Raw genomic sequence first — 17,452 nt, 5'->3', positions numbered from 1 at the left:
GAGTGCTGGGCTGATGCCATGGCATCCTGCTCCCCGGTGATCCAATTAGGGACCTGCAGAGTCCGCAGCTTGGCCCTCCCCTACGTGGCAGCGCTACATGTCCCAGCGCGTAACGCTACACCCCTCTCCCTTTGCTTCCTCCCTGCTCGCGCCCCACAGAGCAAGTGGAGCGTGTTAATTTGCGCTCCACCTGCTCTCAGGGAGGTAACCTCAATATCGAGAATGGGGCGGGACTTCCGCACCTGACACAGGTGGGGCGCTACGAAATTTCCCCCCATGCATCTATTTATAAAGCCCAGGATCCCGTATATTTTTTTAACCGCTTTCTCAACCTGCCCTGCCACCTTCAACCCAGGTCTCTCTGTTCCTACATCCCCTTAAGAATTGTAACCCTTAGTTTATATTGCGTCTCCTCGTTCTTCCTACCAAACTGTATCACCATCACTGAATCCCGCACTGTCAACATCCTGGGGGTCACTATTGATCAGAAACTTAACCAAACCAGCCACATAGATACTGTGGCTACATGAGCAGGTCAGAGGCTGGGTATTCTGTGGCGAATGTCTCACCCCCTGACTCCCCATAGCCTTTTCAACTTCTACAAGGCAGAAGTCAGGAGTGTGACAGAATACTCTCCACTTGCCTGGATGTGTGCAGCTCCAACAGCACTCCAGGACAAAGCAGCCCACTTGATTGGCATCTCATCCACCACTTTAAACAATTATTCCCTCCACCACCAGTGCACCATGGCTGCAGTGTGTACTATCTATAAGATGCACTGCAGCAGCTCGCCAAGGCTTCTTTGACAGCACCTCTCAAACCCACGACCTATACCACCTAGAAGGACAAGGACAGCAGGTGCATGGGAATACCATCATCTCCAAGTTCCCTGCCAAGTCACACACCATCCTGACTTGGAAATATGTCACTGTTCCTTCATCATCACTGGGTCAAAATCCTGGAACTCACTCTCTAACAGCATTATGGGAGTACCTTCACCACACAGACTGCAGCGGTTCAAGAAGGCAGCTCACCACCAACTTCTCGAGGACAATAAAGAATGGGCAATAAATGCTGGTCTTGCCAGTAATAGCCATATGCCTGGAACTAATAAGAAAATGTCAGGCTTGTTAGCATCCATTGGCACGATGCTACGGATGCTGTTCTGGGACCAAAATGGCATCCATTGTGTGTGAGCACACTTCTGCCATGAATCGCGCCAGATGCCAGCGTGCGTAGCTGATGTCCTGCAGAAATGTAAGAGCTGGCAGATCATGACGTCATGTTGACTTGACGCCAGCGGTGCAATTTTGGAGCACAATGCTCCAGCTAATGCCCTCTCTTAACATCGCACAGTTGACCACATGTTTAGCAGCAAGAAGGACCCACCATCAGTGCTATTTAAAGGGATTACCAAATATTTACAGGTTAGTTGCTTTATTCTGGCTGTTGCAATGATTGTATAAGTGTTCAATGCTTTCCATGTTCTTTCAAATTGCAGAAGTTAATAGGAAGTGGTGTGGCAGGTGCTGAGGGACGTTTTGCTGACTTAAAGGCCTCTGCACAAACCCTTTGTTCCCAGGCATCATCATCATCATAGGCAGTCCCTCGGAATCGAGGAAGACTTGCTTCCACTCATAAAATGAGTCCTTAGGTAGCTGAACAGTCCAATACGAGAGCCACAGTCCCTGTCACAGGTGGGACAGATAGTCGTTGAAGGAAAGGGTGGGTGGGACAGGTTTGCTGCATGCTCTTTCCGCTGCCTGCACTTGATTTCTGCATGCTCTCGGCGATGAGCCTCGAGGTGCTCAGCGCCCTCCCGGATGCATTTCCTCCACTTCGTGCGACCTTTGGCCAGGGACTCCCAGGTGTCAGTGGGGATGTTGCACTTTTTCAGGGAGGCTTTGAGGGTGTCCCTGTAACGTTTCCTCTGCCCACCTTTGGCTCATTTGCCATGAAGGAGTTCCAAGTAGAGCGCTTGTTTTGGGAGTCCCGTGTCTGGCATGTCGACAATGTGGCCTGCCCAGCGGAGCTGATCAAGTGTGGTCAGTGCTTCAATGCTGGGGATGTTGGCTTGGTCGAGGACGCTAACGTTGGTGCATCTGTCCTCCCAGGGAATTTGTAGGATCTTGCAGAGGCATCATTGGTGGTATTTCTCCAGTGACTTGAGTTTTCTACTGTACATGGTCCATGTCTCTGAGCCATAAAGGAGGGCGGGTATTACTACAGCCTTGTAGTAATGGGTGCAGTAATAGCCATTCCTCTTGGAATATAGCATGACTGAGAAAATAAGCAAAGTCCACGCGGAGCAGAGCAAGCTGCTCGAAGAGGGAGGAGGCAGAAGGGGAGAACGGCTCTCAGCAGGAAGCCATATTTGCCCAGGGTGTTCGAGGAGCAATTCTCCTACCTGAACCTCAGCGAAGAACAATGTGTGAGATGTCTGCGCTTCAATAAGGACGTCCTCACTGAAATCTGCCATCTGCTGCAGACACAACTATAACCTCCGAGCAGGGCAAGGACCACATTGCTACTGGCTGTGAAGGTGACTGTGGTGATGAACTTTTATGCGTGTGGATCCTTCCACAATGGTGCTGGAAATGCACTATCTTGTAGTTTTCTGCCCATTGTTGCCTAAGGATGAAGCTACAAATTTTTTGCATGTAGAAATCATTTTAATGAGCAGGCAGCACGAAGTTGGCATGCTGCCTATATTTCAAACAATGGCCACAAGTTAATTGCAAATTATGATCCCTGCACTCATTTTCGGGGGCTGTTCAGTTTAGCCCCAGTGATGTTTGCTTTGCTGCTGGCACTGTTTGAAAAACAAACATTAGCTGAATAATTGCACAGAGTTATAGATCAAATCCGATCATGGGCTAACCTTCAGTGCTGAGAAAAGAAAGGTAATGGGGCCGAAATTGCTCTCCGGCCCAAAAGCAGAGGATAATTCAAATTAAATGAATATTCTCCACCTGAATCAATGGGGCAGAGAATAGAGGGAAATTTCCCTCTTTTTGTATTTGAATTTATTGTGGCGGTGTTTGGGGTGGCTGATGGGCAGAAGTGCGTCGGGAGCGGGGTGGAAGGCGGGAGGTGTCACCAGCACTGCTCTAACACATAGCAACGTCTGTCCCTTTCAGTTAAAGGGGAGGGCAGCTGTGAGCTCTGCAGCAACTTTAGTGGTGCCCACTGGGCCACCAGGGTGGGCTTCAGCCAGGCCAGCAGCTCGGTACCCAAGAGGGAGTGCTGACCTGCTTGTTGGCAGCCCGGCCAAACCCGTGGCCGCCATTGTCGGGCTGACTTTAGAGTCAGCCGACAATTAAAATAAAATGCCGGCCACGGCGGTGCGCCCTTTCCTTTAAGGGCGGACGTGCCACCCAGCCACTGGCAGCTTTCTGCCGGGAAAAGCTGTTGGGCACCGACCGGCGGTGCCTCTGCTCCCGTAGAGCAATTTCCCTTGCGGGGTGGAAAGCGATTGTCACCGGGCATTAAGGGGTCGGTGTGTGCCCGACGGGGCAGGAACACGGGGTGTGGCAGAAACCCGTTTCCACCGCCCCGGCACAGGGGCAATTTCGGATGGGTCGACCGATTTGCCTGCCCCCAGTCAGAAAGGCCTTACCGTCCCATCTGGGCCTTAAAGTGAGGGCAATTTCAGCCCAATATCTCTGTTAAGAAAGATGGACCATGTTTTTGTTTTCCCATCTTTGTTGTATGAGGGCTGAAAATTGCAAAGTCAAAAAAACATAGCCCTACTTATCATCAGCAACAGCTTCAATGTTCTTTAAAGCTTATAGTCATATTTTGCTCTGGTGGGGAAGCTAAAGCAATAAGGTTTGGTTTACATCAAATAATATTTATATAAAATATATAAGATGAGAAATGAAAGGTGCTCGAAAAATCATTCAGTTGTGATGAGAATTTCATGATTTAGTGACCTGGGGGAGAAATTGGCCTCCTTTGCGCCACCCGTTAGCGCATCTGAGGTGGCGATAATGGGACGTTAATGGCTTACCGACTGGGCGTGGCAAAATTACTGATGCCTGCGAACTTGCATGGCGGGTACCGCCTCGATCTCCTGCGCCTCGGAGATTGTGACATCATCTGGTGCACAGCGCCCCATTATCGTCCCGGATCTTAAGTTCGCTTCTGCCCCCTGCAGCATTGCTGGTGATCAACAACGGCTGCTTGGGGAGCGGTAATTGAAGGCAGTGGTGGGCAGGTAGGCCAAAATATTATTATTACCTCAGTGTGCTGTTTTTTGAATTTTTTCCATCCCGCAATTGATCAACCCTGCACTCTCTTAGAGTGCTTGGTACTGCTTGTCACAGATCGCAAGTGCCATTGCCGACCATTCCCAGCCTTACCTTGAAATGACCTCAGCATTGACCCTTCCCTTTAAGGGAGGGAAGGAGCCTATGATTCCAGCAGCGCTGCATGGGACATTGTGCAGTGCTCTGCCACTACCTCCCCTCTTGCTCCATTTAGTGCTCCACTTCCCGCCTGGGGTGCTAAACCGAATGTTCGCATTGGATTCAATTGTGTAGCGCCCGGTGATACTTTTGCGCTCTCGCAAGAGTTATCGCCCCAAACAGGGTGCTTCGCAGTTTCTAGCCCCTAGGGTTATTCAGTGATTTGTTTTTCATTAACCTTTAATCTGTTTTGCTTAATCTGTGAGAGATCCATCCAGTGAATATATTAATCTGGGTTAAAATATGCTTTTGGTGACACTGGTAGAATTTTTGTACATAAAAGTACAAATGTAACAAGTTAGTTCCCTGTATTTCTATAGTTTCGCTCTCGGTTTCACGTTAATGTTCTGCATATATTTACCAAAAGATAACTTTTGCAGATGGTTTGTAATGGTGCTTATGCTGAATATTAGAAAGAAAGAACTTGCATTTATATAGCGCCTTTCACTATCTCAGGCCGTCTCAAAGCACTTTACAGCCAATGACGTACTTCAAAATGTAGTCATTATTGTAATGTAGGTAATCCGCTAGCCAATGTGCACACAGCAAGGTCCCACAAGTAACAATCTGATAATGACCAGATAACCTGCTTTTTTTTATAATGTTGGTTGAAGGATAAATATTGGCCCGGACAATGCTCCCCTTCTCTTCTTTGAAATGGTTCCATGGGATCTTTTACATCCAGCTGAGAGGGCAGACAGGACCTCAGTTTAACATCTCATCTGAAACACAGCACCTGTGACGGTGAACTACTCTCTCAGTACTGCACTGCAGTGGCAGTCTAGATTATGTGCTTAGGTCCCTCGAGTGGGACTTGAACCTACAATCTTCTGATTCTGATTCAGAGATCAGAATTGAGAGTGCTACCCTTTGAGCCATAGATGGCATTTTGTGAGTAGATCATGTTGTAAAAAGGGTTAAATCTTTGCCTTTAATAATAGTTTCTTTTCTTACGCAGAAAAACTGTGGTTTGCCCAATTATAGACGTAATTAGTGATGATACGTTTGAATACATGGCTGGGTCGGATATGACATATGGTGGCTTTAATTGGAAATTGAACTTCCGTTGGTATCCTGTCCCACAGAGAGAGATGGACCGCAGAAAAGGGGACAGAACAATATCTGTCAGGTGAGTAGTGGAGGAGGATGAAGCAGTCTCCATCCTAACTTCAAAATTCACAACAGAAATTTGTGATAATATTCACATTTGAAGTTAGAAGTGCTGTACTGATGCCTGAGTCTTTGCAGGAAAAGTAGTTTCACTGGGTAGAAAATGAAAAAAATAGTCATTTTTGATGTGTTTTTTGAGAGGGATCCCAGTGCACACGAACTGGAACCTGTTTTTATTTATGGACTCAGTATCATTATAAAACCAAGAATAAATTTCAGTGTAATTCTTGACCATTTATTGAAAGTTTAAATTCAGTGTGAGATGTTTCTCAACAAGATTAGTCAAGTACAGGAATGTTTCAAGAAAATTTAAGTCAAAATCGGTTCTTTTAACTCACTGGTAAGGCCACATTTGAAATATTATATGCAATTTTGAGTCCCCTGACTTCAAAAAAATATTGACGTTACCATTGATACTGAGAGAGCTCAGAAAAGTATTCCAAGGTTGATGCAGCGATTTGCCAAAATTATGAGGAGAGGCTGACCCAAATTTAAACTGTCCATTGGGAAGAAAAAGATTGAAAGGACCTATGACCTGGATCCTTAAAATACTGCAAACATTGGCAATTTATCAAGTTGTTTAAACAAAGCTGCGATCACAGAACTAGGGAATACAAATATAAAATTGACACCAAATTTGATTAGAAATTAGAAGATCCACTTAAATCTGGCAGAACCTGAGGGAAACGTGTTGTCTCGGGTTTCCGGACCGCACTGCAGTCTACCCACCGCCCCCCCCCCACCCCCTGCCCCCAACTCCCAAGTTAAAATAAGGTTTTTGGAATTTTTGACTTTCTACTGTGATAATTACTTTTAATTGCCCCCATCTCTTTAAATTTCTCAAAATCCAGTCCCACCACGAGTTTGCTCCTTTCGCTCAAACTGCCTCCATAACTGTTGCTAATGAGCTGACCATATACATTTCCATTTCAGCTGTCCAAATTTACCATGCAGACTCTAGATTAAGGTATTATTTTCTGATTAAGAAAAAAGATCTCCGTCCCTATAAGCTTTGAAATTCTAATTGATAAATAAACACAGGCTCAGTTGATTAACTGTTTCAGAAATTGCAGACTTCTGGCCTTGAAATTAAAATTCCTGGGGATTGAGAGGGCTCACTGATCAATTTCTGCCCAGGGAAGTCACAATATGCAGTGGAACTCAATTATGCTCGGACTCCTCTGTTTTAAATTCCACCCCCCTGTCTAGGTCAAAGTGGGTATATCGAGGAGGTCTTGTCCTACCCTGGGAAATTCCACCCTTAATGTCCTTGAAAGGCCTTAGCAAAACTCTGGTGTAAGTCCCTTTGAAACCGTCTGAAGGCCTCAGAACTTTACTAGAATAATGTGATCAATTCCAGTGGGGATTGATTTACCTTGCCTAACACAGAATGACTCCATTGAAAACCAACATATAGGAAATGTATATATTTTTTTCAGCTCCATTGGGTTTCTGGGGGTCCTCAGGCAGCTCAGGATGCTGTCTCCAGCCTGCGGACAGGAGAGTAAGCCTTCAGGAATTTCAGGCTCTCTGTCTTCCGTATGCTGCAGAGTTTCTTTACAGATTTTGAAAACTGGATTCATCAAGGTCAGCTGATTAATATGATTAGAATATATGCTTCTGCATGCTTTTTATGAGCATATGGGTTACTAACGACCAGCAGAGGGAAGAATATTGGAGAGAAGCCGCTCATTAAGGGCTTCTGTCCTCAATTCAAGCAAATGTTTCTTGTCTGCTGCAAATCTCCCACATCAGCAATGAATGGTTGGCAAGAGTTTATGTCCATAAATGGATTTGATGAAAAAAAATTGGATGTTCTCCTGGAAGAGGTGCAGCAGTGGAGGGTAGCCATATTGTGCGTCAAGTATAGGTCATGGAACAGATGAGAAAAAAATTATTTGGCCCGAAGAAGGGTGCCAATATAAGGCTGGCCACAATTTACCATCCCTATTTAAGTCTATCTACAAAGTATGCATTGCCATAAGCACTGTGCTCCAAATATGGTCAACATATGAAGCATTGACACAAACATAGAAACTTGGAAAAAATAGGTGCAGGAGTAGGCCATTCGGCCCTTCGAGCCTGCACCACCATTCAATAAGATCATGGCTGATCATTCACCTCAGTACCCCTTTCCTGCTTTCTCTCCATACCTCTTGATCCCTTTAACCGTAAGGGCCATATCCAACTCCCTCTTGAATATATCTAACGAACTGGCATCAACAACTCTCTGCGGAAGAGAATTCCACAGGTTAACAACTCTCTGAGTGAAGAAGTTTCTCCTTATCTCAGTCCTAAATGGCTTACCCCTTATCCTTAGACTGTGACCCCTGCATCTTGACTCCCCCGATATCGGGAACATTCTTCCTGCATCTAACCTGTCCAGTCCCGTCAGAATTTTATATGTTTCTATGAGATCCCCTCTCATTCTTCTAAACTCCAGTGAATACAGGCCCAGTCAATCCAGTCTCTCCTCATATGTCAGTCCTGCCATCCCGGGAATCAGTCTGGTGAATCTTCGCTGCACTCCCTCAATAGCAAGAACACCCTTCCTCAGATTAGGAGATGAAAACTGAACACAATATTCCAGGTGAGACCTCACCAAGGCACTGTACAGCTGCAGCAAGACCTCCCTGCTCCTATACTCAAATCCCCTAGCTATGAAGACCAACATACCATTTGCCTTCTTCCCCGCTTGCTGCACCTGCATGCCGGCCTTCAATGACTGATGTACCTTTCAGATCTCTTGCACACTCACTTCCATGCCCCTGGTGCTGCAAATTGAACTTTGTGGCTGAATCTTAAAGATGCTTCTAATTTAGTGTATAACTTTTGTATGTTGTGACGATCTGATACCTAAAACTACTTGCATGTTGCCATGTCATACATTTGCTCAAGATGGGATGTAGGTTGAACACTTGGGTACTCTTTGCTTTTCCAAATGCTGACAACTGTATGTTTTGGGAGATTTAAAGAAAAAGGCTGGCAACAACCAAAGAGAGAGAAAAAGCCATAATGAAGAGGCAGCTCTGAGAAGACACGATTGAGCCAGGGACAGCTTGCCGGTTTGATGCCAGCTGAACAAGGCATGTGTCCTCTTGTAATTAATATTCTGACTCATCCTTCAAAATCACTAACTCACTTATTAAGATCAAAGCACATTCTGCACAACAGCAGTACAGTACTCAGTGGATTCGCAACAGCACTTTCATACAGGCACTATGGTAACAAATGTTCTCGTTCTCTTTTTATAGGAGTCTGCTAAGATTAGCTAGCACAAGAGTGGATCAGATATCAGCTGATATCTGATATATCACCTTGCTCAAATATATCTGCCTTGGGGGATACATATATTTTGGGTTCGGAAGGAGCACCTAGTGAAGCAAAAAGCACATGAGGAGGAGCTAGTGGTGGGATCAACAGAGGAGCAAGAAAGAGCTGAATAGACATCTAGGCCCAAGTGCTTCTGTGCTGTAGGGACAATGGATTCTTACATTAGCTGTCTATTGAGCTTATGAGCTGAAAAGCCTATGCAGTCTTTTGACATGTTCAGAGCATGCTGACTGATATATTAAGAGACAGAAGTCCTGATCCAGCATCATTCCTCTGACATGATTACAATGCAGAAGTGATTCAGAAACATTCAGCCAAGGATGTAGTTACTGAACCTCCATTGGTATCATCAGGGAAGCTCCTGATGACAGAAGTTCAAAGTGAAGATGCTTCTTCTCTAATGAGCACTATGACTGAGGTTATTGAGACCTGTGGCTCTAACTTACAGGAGGTCCTTAATTCTGGATTGAACAGACTAGGGCCTAGAAATTTATGAAAACAGGCACGGGGATTGCTATGCAATAGGAACCCATGCCCTTTCGGAGGACTACAAGCAGCACGTAAAATTCATGCTGCCTGCTACTTTGCATGATTGTAGCCTTCAGCCAAACGCTGAATGTGCTGATGAGTGACTGAACGCTCACCAGGGGTCCAAGTTCGTGCGAGGCAAGCTCCAATTAAAGCAGCCTGCACCTCTTAAAGGTGAAGTGGCTTCTACCTGCAATCGGTGGAAGTGATTGTGAAGGCTGCTATCAGAAAAATAAGATTGAGTAATGGCTGTACAGGCAAGAGAAAGGGCTTCAAGATTTTCCAATGCAGCACTGGAGGCATTGGTCCAGGAGGTCAACTCCAGGAGAGAGGTCCTCTCCCCACAGGGGCCCAGCAAGCCTGCAAAACAACAGACAAGAGTGCTGTGGGAGCAGATAGCCAATGCGATCAACTGGGAGATGTTACAGATGTCGCTGCTCCAGCTTGGAAAGATTCTGACATGAAGAAATTCAGGGCCATGGTCACAGTGACTGACTGACAGTGTTCCTTGCCCTGGAGAGATGCTGCAGGTCTGGTTACAAGAGGTGGCAGAGTTCTATGAGCACCTTCTTCGTAAATCACAGACTCCTCAGACTATTCTCCTGGTTCAGTTTGAGGTAAGAGACTTGCTCTCAGAAGACCCTGTTGAGAGCTTTTCTCCCTCTCGTCCTCCTCCCTCTGCAAGCAGCTTGACCTCTTTGCTGCTTCTGCTCCATTTCCCTGTCCTGCTGCAGGTCAGGGGGGATAACAACTAGAACACCCATGATTGGGAGCAAGTGGTCTGACCAGAACCCTTGAATTCAGAAGCAAGGTCTTCTCCACTTGCAGCCCCACTCCATATCCTCTCACCAAATTTTAAATAACTCTGGAAACTTACACAGAGCCAGTAGAAATTAAAAAGCAAGTTACCTCTAAGTTTTTGATGATCCCTTTAAATATTGCTGATGAAGGGTTCGTCCTGCTGCTGTTCAGCTGTGCGAGGTTAACACAGGGCATTAGCTCCAGCGACGATGATGATGAAAATGGCAGTGCTGGTATCAAATCAGTTGATTGATATCACGATCTGCCTACTTACTCTACTTCCAGCGCACACTCCTAATGGCCGCCCTACCGCCCTCACCAAGATAGCATTGGGCGCGCGCTGTTCAGAAGCCATTTTGGTCCCAATTCTGCACCCATAGTGCCCAAACAACAGGTGCTACGGAACTGAATTTCTAGGACTAGGAGTTTAGATTGAGAGAATTTTCATCTCAGGCTTCACATTTGTCAGTGATAATCCATGATCTATTCCCAAGCAGGTTACTGAATATCTAGAACAAATATATAGCTCCAGGGACATGACAGGAGGAGGTATAGAAACATAGAAAATAGGGGCAGTAGTAGGCCAATTGGCCCTTCGAGCCTGCACTGCCATTCAATATGATCATGGCTGATCCTCCATCTCAACACCATATTCCCGCTTTTTCCCCATAACCCTAGATGCCTAGAAATCTATCTATCTCCTTCTTAAATATATTCAGTTACTTGGCCTCCACAGCCTTCTGTGGTAGAGAATTCCACAGGTTCACGACCCTCTGAGTGAAAACATTTCTCCTCATCTCAGTCCTAAATTTCCTACCCCGTATCCTGAGACTGTAATCCCTTGTTCTAGACTTCCCAGCCAGGGGTAACATCCTCCCCGCATCCAGTCTGTCCAACCCCGTCAGAATTTTATACGTTTCAATGAGATCCCATCTCATTTTTCTAAACTCTAGTGAATACAGGCCAAGTCGACCCAATCTCTATTCATACGACAGTCCTGCCAATCCAGGAATCAGTCTGGTGAATCTTCGCTGCACTCCCTCTATGACAAGTATATCCTTTCTTAGGTAAGGAGATCAAAACTGCGCACAATACTCCAGGTGTGGTCTCACCAAGGCCCTGTATAACTTTAGTAAGACATCCTTGCTCCTGTAATCACATCTTCCTGCAATGAAGGCCAACATACCATTTGCCTTCCTAACTGCTTGCTGCACCTGCATGTTTGCTTTCAATGAATGGTGTACAAGGACACCCAGGTCCATTTGTACATCGACATTTCCCAAGCTATCACCATTTAAATAATACTTTGTCTTTATGTTTTTCCTACCAAAGTGGATAACTTCACATTTATCCACATTATACTGCATCTGCCATGTGTTTGCCCACTCACTCAACCAATCTAAATCACCTTGCAGCATCTTTGCATCCTCCTCACAACTCACAATCTCACCTAGTTTTGTGTCGTCAGCAAACTTTGAAATATTACATTTGGTTCCCTCATCCAAATCATTCATATATATTGTGAATAACTGTGGCCCAAGCACTGATCCCTGTGGTACCCCACTAGTCACTGCCCACCATCCTGAAAAAGACCCGCTTATTTCTACTCTCTGTTTCCTGTCAGTTAACCAGTTTTCAATCCATGCCCCCAATCTTATGTGCTTTAACTTTGCACACTAACCTCTTATGTGGGACTTTATCAAAGGCCTTCTGAAAATCCAAATACACTACATCCACTGGTTCTCCCTTATTTATTCCAGCAGTTACATCCTCAAAAAACTCCAATAGGTTTGTCAAACATGATTTTCCTTTCATAAATACATGTTGAGTTTGTCTAATCCCGTTGATATTATCAAAGTGTGCATTTATCACATCCTTTATAATGGACTCTAGCATTTTCATGACTACTGATGTTAGGCTAACCAGTCTGTAGTTCCCTGTTTTCTCTCTCTCTCTTTTTTAAATAGTGGGGTTACATTTTCCACCCTCCAATCTGCTGGAACTGTTTCATATTCTATAGAATTTTGGAAGATGACAACCAATGCATCTACTATTTCCATGGCTACCTCTTTTAGTACTCTGGGATGCAGATCATCAGGCCCTGGGGATTTATCGGCCTTCAGTCCCATTAGTTTCTCCAGCACTATTTTCTTACTAATAATCATTTGCTTTAATTCCTCTTGCTCACTAGACCCTTGGTTCTCTAGCATTTCTGGGACGTTATTTGTGTCCTCTTCTGTGAAGACAGAACCAAAGTATTTATTTAATTGTTCTGTCATTTCCTTGTTCTTCATTATAAATTCTCCCGTTTCTGTCTGTAAAGGACTTACATTTGTCTTCACTAATCTTTTTCTTTTTACGTACTTGTAGAAACTTTTGCAGTCGGTTTTTATGTTCCTTGCAAGTTTACTCTCATACTCTATTTTTCCCTCTTAACCAATCTCTTGGTCCATATTTGCTGGATTCTAAACTGCTCCCAACCCTCAGGCTTGCTACTTTTTCTGGCAACCTTGTATAATTCCTCTTTGGATCTAATACTATCCTTAATTTCTTTTGTTAGCCATGGTTCGGTTTGTGTTTTTACGCCAGAAAAGAATGTATAATTGTTGCAATCCATGCATTAGTTCCTTAAACGTTAAGCCATTACCTATCCACCTATCCCCCTTCCCCTTCTCGCCTCCTTTTGCTTCTGAAACCTGTGACTCACTGGCCTGCTGGCCTCGGTTGCTTGGCCAGGCTTCATGTACGATCCCAGAGAATGGGCGTCTCCAGACTGCTCAGGAAATGGAACCAGTTGGAAGCAATTTACTGAAACTTCCTTGTTTTCTCTGTTTCATTTGAAACAATGCTGCCATGACTGCAATGTTGTGTGTAGGTTAATACAGTGGGTCCCAGCGAGGGGAATGCTTCACTCGAACCTGATTCTGTCTTCGCCAGTGGGCTCAACAACCAGGTGGCATAGATTTAAAGTAATTGGTAGGAGGTTTTGAGGGGAAATGTTTTCACACAGAGGGTGGTGGGGGTCTGGAACTCACTGCCTGAAAGGATAGTAGAGGCAGAAACCCTCACCACATTTAAAAAGTACTTGGATGTGTACTTGAAGTGCCGTAACCTACAGAGCTACGGACCAAGAGCTGGAAAGTGGGATTAGGCTGAATAGCTCTTTGTCAGCTGGCGCTGACATGATGGGCCGAATGGCCTCCTTCCGTGCTGTAAATTTCTATGATTCTATGATTTTATGTCATGCCTTTCAATGATTTTTCCCAATCTATCATAGTCAATTCATTCCTCATACCTTCGTAGTTGCCTTTGTTTAGATTTAGGACCCTAGTTTTGGATTGGACCACTTCACTTTCCACCTTAATAAAGAATTCAATCATGTTATGGTCACTCTTCCCTAAAGAACCCCGCACAACAAGACTGTTAATTAAGCCCTTCTCATTACACAATACCCAATCTAGGATAACCTGTTCCCTGGTAGGCTCCTCAACATATTGGTCTAAAGAACCATCTCGTACACACTCCAGGAATTCAGCTGCCACTGTATTATTACTAATTTGGTTTGGCCAGTCTATGTGTAGATTAAAGTCACCTGCGATTACTGTAGTACCCTTATTATATGCAACTACAGAGGAATCTCCCTGCTATCAGCCACTGGGAAAGTGGTCGTTAGAGTCCTGCTCAACCGTCTTCTCCCCGTGGCCAAGGAGCTCCTCCCGGAGTCGCAGTGCGGATTTCATCCCCTCCGGGGCACAATAGACATGATTTTTGCAGCGCGACAGCTGCAGGAAAAATGCAGGGAACAGCGCCAGCCCTTATGCATGGCCGCCTTCGACCTTAGAAAGATCTTTGACACTGTTAACCGCGAGGGTCTATGGAGCGTCCTCCTCCGTTTCGGATGCACCCAAAAGTACGTCACCATCCTCCATCTGTTCCACGATGACATGCAGGCCGTGATCCTTACTAACGGATCCATCACAGACCCAATCCACGTCCGGACCGGGGTCAAGCAGGGCTGTGTCATCGCCCCAACCCTCTTCTCAATCATCCTTGCTGCCATGCTCCACCTCACAGTTGACAAGCTCCCTGCTGGAGTGGACCCAGTGGGAAGCTGTTCAACCTTCGCCGTCTCCAGACCAGGTCCAAGACCACCTCAACCTCTGTCGTCGAGCTACAGTACGTGGACAATGCCTGCGTTGTGCACACACAGAGGCTGAACTCCAGGACATAGTCAACGTATTTACCGAGGTGTATGAAAGCATGGGCCTTACGCTAAACATCAGTAAGACAAAGGTCCTCCACCAGCCTGTCCTCGCCGCACAGCACTGCCCCCAAGAAATCAAGATCCACGGCGCGGCCCTGGACAACGTGGACCACTTCCCTTATCTCGGGAGCCTCCTATCAACAAGAGCAGGCATTGACAACGAAATCCAATACCGCCTTCAGTGCGCCAGTGCAGCGTTCGGCCACCTGAGGAAAAGAGTGTTTGAAGACCAGGCCCTCAAAACTGTCACCAAGTTCATGGTCTACAGGGCTGTAGTAATACCCGCCCTCCTCTATGGCTCAGAGATGTGGATCATGTACAGTAGACACCTCAAGTCGCTGGAGAAATACCACCAAAGATGTCTCCGCAAGATCCTACAAATTTCCTGGGAGGACAGACGCACCAACATTAGCATCCTCGTCCCGGCCAACATCCCCAGCATTGAAGCACTGACCACACTTGATCAGCTCCGCTGGGCAGACCACATAGTTCGCATGCCCGATATGAGACTCCCAAAGCAAGTGCTCTACTCGGAATTCGTCCACGGCAAATGAGCCAAAGATAGGCAGAGGAAACATTACAAAGACACCCTCAAAGCCTCCCTGACAAAGTGCGACATCCCCACTGACACCTGGGAGTCCCTGGCCAAAGACCGCCCTAAGTTGAGGAAGTGCATCCGGGAAGGCGCTGAGCTCCTCGAGTATCGTTGCGAGAGCATGCAGAAATCAAGCGCAGGCAGCGGAAGGAGCGTGTGGCAAACCAGGCTCCCCGTCTACCCTTCCCCTCAACCAATGTCTGTCCCACCTATGACAGAGACTGTAGTTCTCGTCTTGGACTGTACAGCCACCGAAGAACTCATGCTAAGAGTGGAAGCAAGTCTTCCTTGATTCCAAGGGACTGCCTATAATGATGATGATGATGATGACATCTCTAATTTCCTGTTTGATGCCATCCCCTACATTACCACTACTGTTTGGAGGCCTATAGACAACTCCCACCAATGTTTTCTGCACCTTAGCTCCACCCAGACTGATTCTACACCTTGATTTTCTGAGACAATATCCTTTCTCACTATTGCTCTGATTTCATCCGTTACTAACAACGCTACACCACCTCCTTTTCCTTTTTGCCTGTCCTTCCTAAATATTGAATATCCTTGGATATTCAGTTCCCAACCCTGGTCACCCTGAAACCATGTCTCTGTAATTACAACTATATTTATCTGTTTACATCTATTTGTGCTGTTAATTCGTCTACTTTATTGCAGATACTTCGTGCATTCAGATACAATGCTTTTAGATTTATCTTTTTAACATTATTAGACATCTTAACATTATTTTGTACTATAGCCCTATTTGTCTTCTCACTATTTTTTCTTACCTGGACCCTATTTGTTCGTGCACTCTTTTGTTTGTATGCTCTTTCCCTTCCTGACATAATCTGGTTATTCTTACCACAATCTCTTTCCTGCATTGCTTCCTTTTCTTTTCTCTTTAGCATTCTAGATTTCTCTCCACTGCGACTGGCATTCCCCCCCCCCCCTCACCCCGCCCGGCTTATTTAGTTTAAAGCCCTGTCTACCTCCTTAGTTATTCAGTTCGCTAGAACTCTGGTCCCAGCATAGTCCAAGTGTAATCCGTCCCCATGGAACAGCTCTCTCTTTCCCGAGTATTGGTGGCAGTGTCCCACAAATCGAAACCCACTTCTCCCACACCAACCTCTGAGCCACACATTCATTTCCCTGATTCTGTTGACCCTATGCCAATTTGCTCGTGGCTCAGGTAATAATGCAAAGATTATTACATTTGTGGTTCTGCTTTTCAATTTATTCCCTAGCTGTTCAAACTCTCTCAGCAGAACCACTTTCTTAGTCCTATCTATGTCATTGGTACCTACGTGCACCACGACAATTGGATCCTCCCCCTCCCACTCCAAGTTCTTCTCCAGCCTGGGGGAGATGTCCTTTACCCTGGCACCGGGTAGGCAACCTTCGGGACGCACGCTCTCGGCTGCATAGAACCCTATCTATCCCCCTAACTATACTGCCCCCTACTACAACTACCTGCCTCTGTACTCCCCCCACTTGAATGGCTTTCTGCACCATGCCTTGGTCAGTCTGCTCGTCCACCCCACAGCTTGCACACTTGTCCACAAGGCTTGCAAAAATCTCAAATCTATTGGACAAGTGCAGGGACTGAGGCTCTGCAATACAACCTCCTGGATCCCCTTACCTGCTTCACTCGCAGTCACACCCTCCTGTCCCTGACCACGTGTCAATTCTAAAGTATTTAATCTAGAGGGTGTGGCTGCCTCCTGGAGCAAAAGGTCCAGGTGACTTTCTCCCTCCCTGATGTCTCGCAATGTCTGCAGCTCCACATCCGTTCAACTCAGCTAAAAGTATTCACAAAGTACTAGGTAGTGAGTAGGAATAGCCAGACTGTACAAGATCTGAAATTCTGGTAGTAGTTTCAGGAATATCCTCACGATTTGGAATGGGCGTCTTAATGGTCATAGCAGTGGATGCAACTCTCAGTTGTACACACTTACATATAAGGAAAGGGTATCCAGTATTAAAATCATAGTGTGATACAGAAGGAGGCCATTTGGCCCATCTTACCAGTGCCGTATCTTTGAAAGAGCTATACATTCAGGCCCATTCCTTAACTCTTTTCCCATAGCCCTGCAAGTGTTTCCTCCTCAAGTTTTTATCCAATTCCCTTTTGAAAGTTATTATTGAATCTGCTTCCACCACCCTTTCAGGCAATGCATTCCAGATTCTAACAACTCGTTGCATAAAACTATTTCTCCTCATCTCACTTCTGGTTCTTTTGCCAATTACCTTAAATCTGTGTCCTCTGGTACCTACCCTTCTGCCACTGGAGAAAGT

The 17,452-nt window shown here is 45.7% G+C and overlaps 1 protein-coding gene across 1 annotated transcript in view; it reads left to right on the top strand.

Moving 5' to 3' along the window:
- Window positions 1-17,452, top strand: part of galnt13 (polypeptide N-acetylgalactosaminyltransferase 13) — an 899,812-nt gene that overhangs the window by 577,075 nt on the left and 305,285 nt on the right. The window contains exon 6 of the mRNA XM_070875629.1: window positions 5,428-5,598. Within this exon, the coding sequence (XP_070731730.1) occupies window positions 5,428-5,598 (171 nt within the window). The remainder of the gene's footprint in view (window positions 1-5,427; window positions 5,599-17,452) is intronic.

The sequence above is a fragment of the Pristiophorus japonicus genome, chromosome 3 (genome assembly GCF_044704955.1).
Source record: "Pristiophorus japonicus isolate sPriJap1 chromosome 3, sPriJap1.hap1, whole genome shotgun sequence".
Taxonomy (NCBI): Eukaryota; Metazoa; Chordata; class Chondrichthyes; family Pristiophoridae; genus Pristiophorus; species Pristiophorus japonicus.
This window is presented reverse-complemented; position numbering and strand designations above follow the sequence as displayed.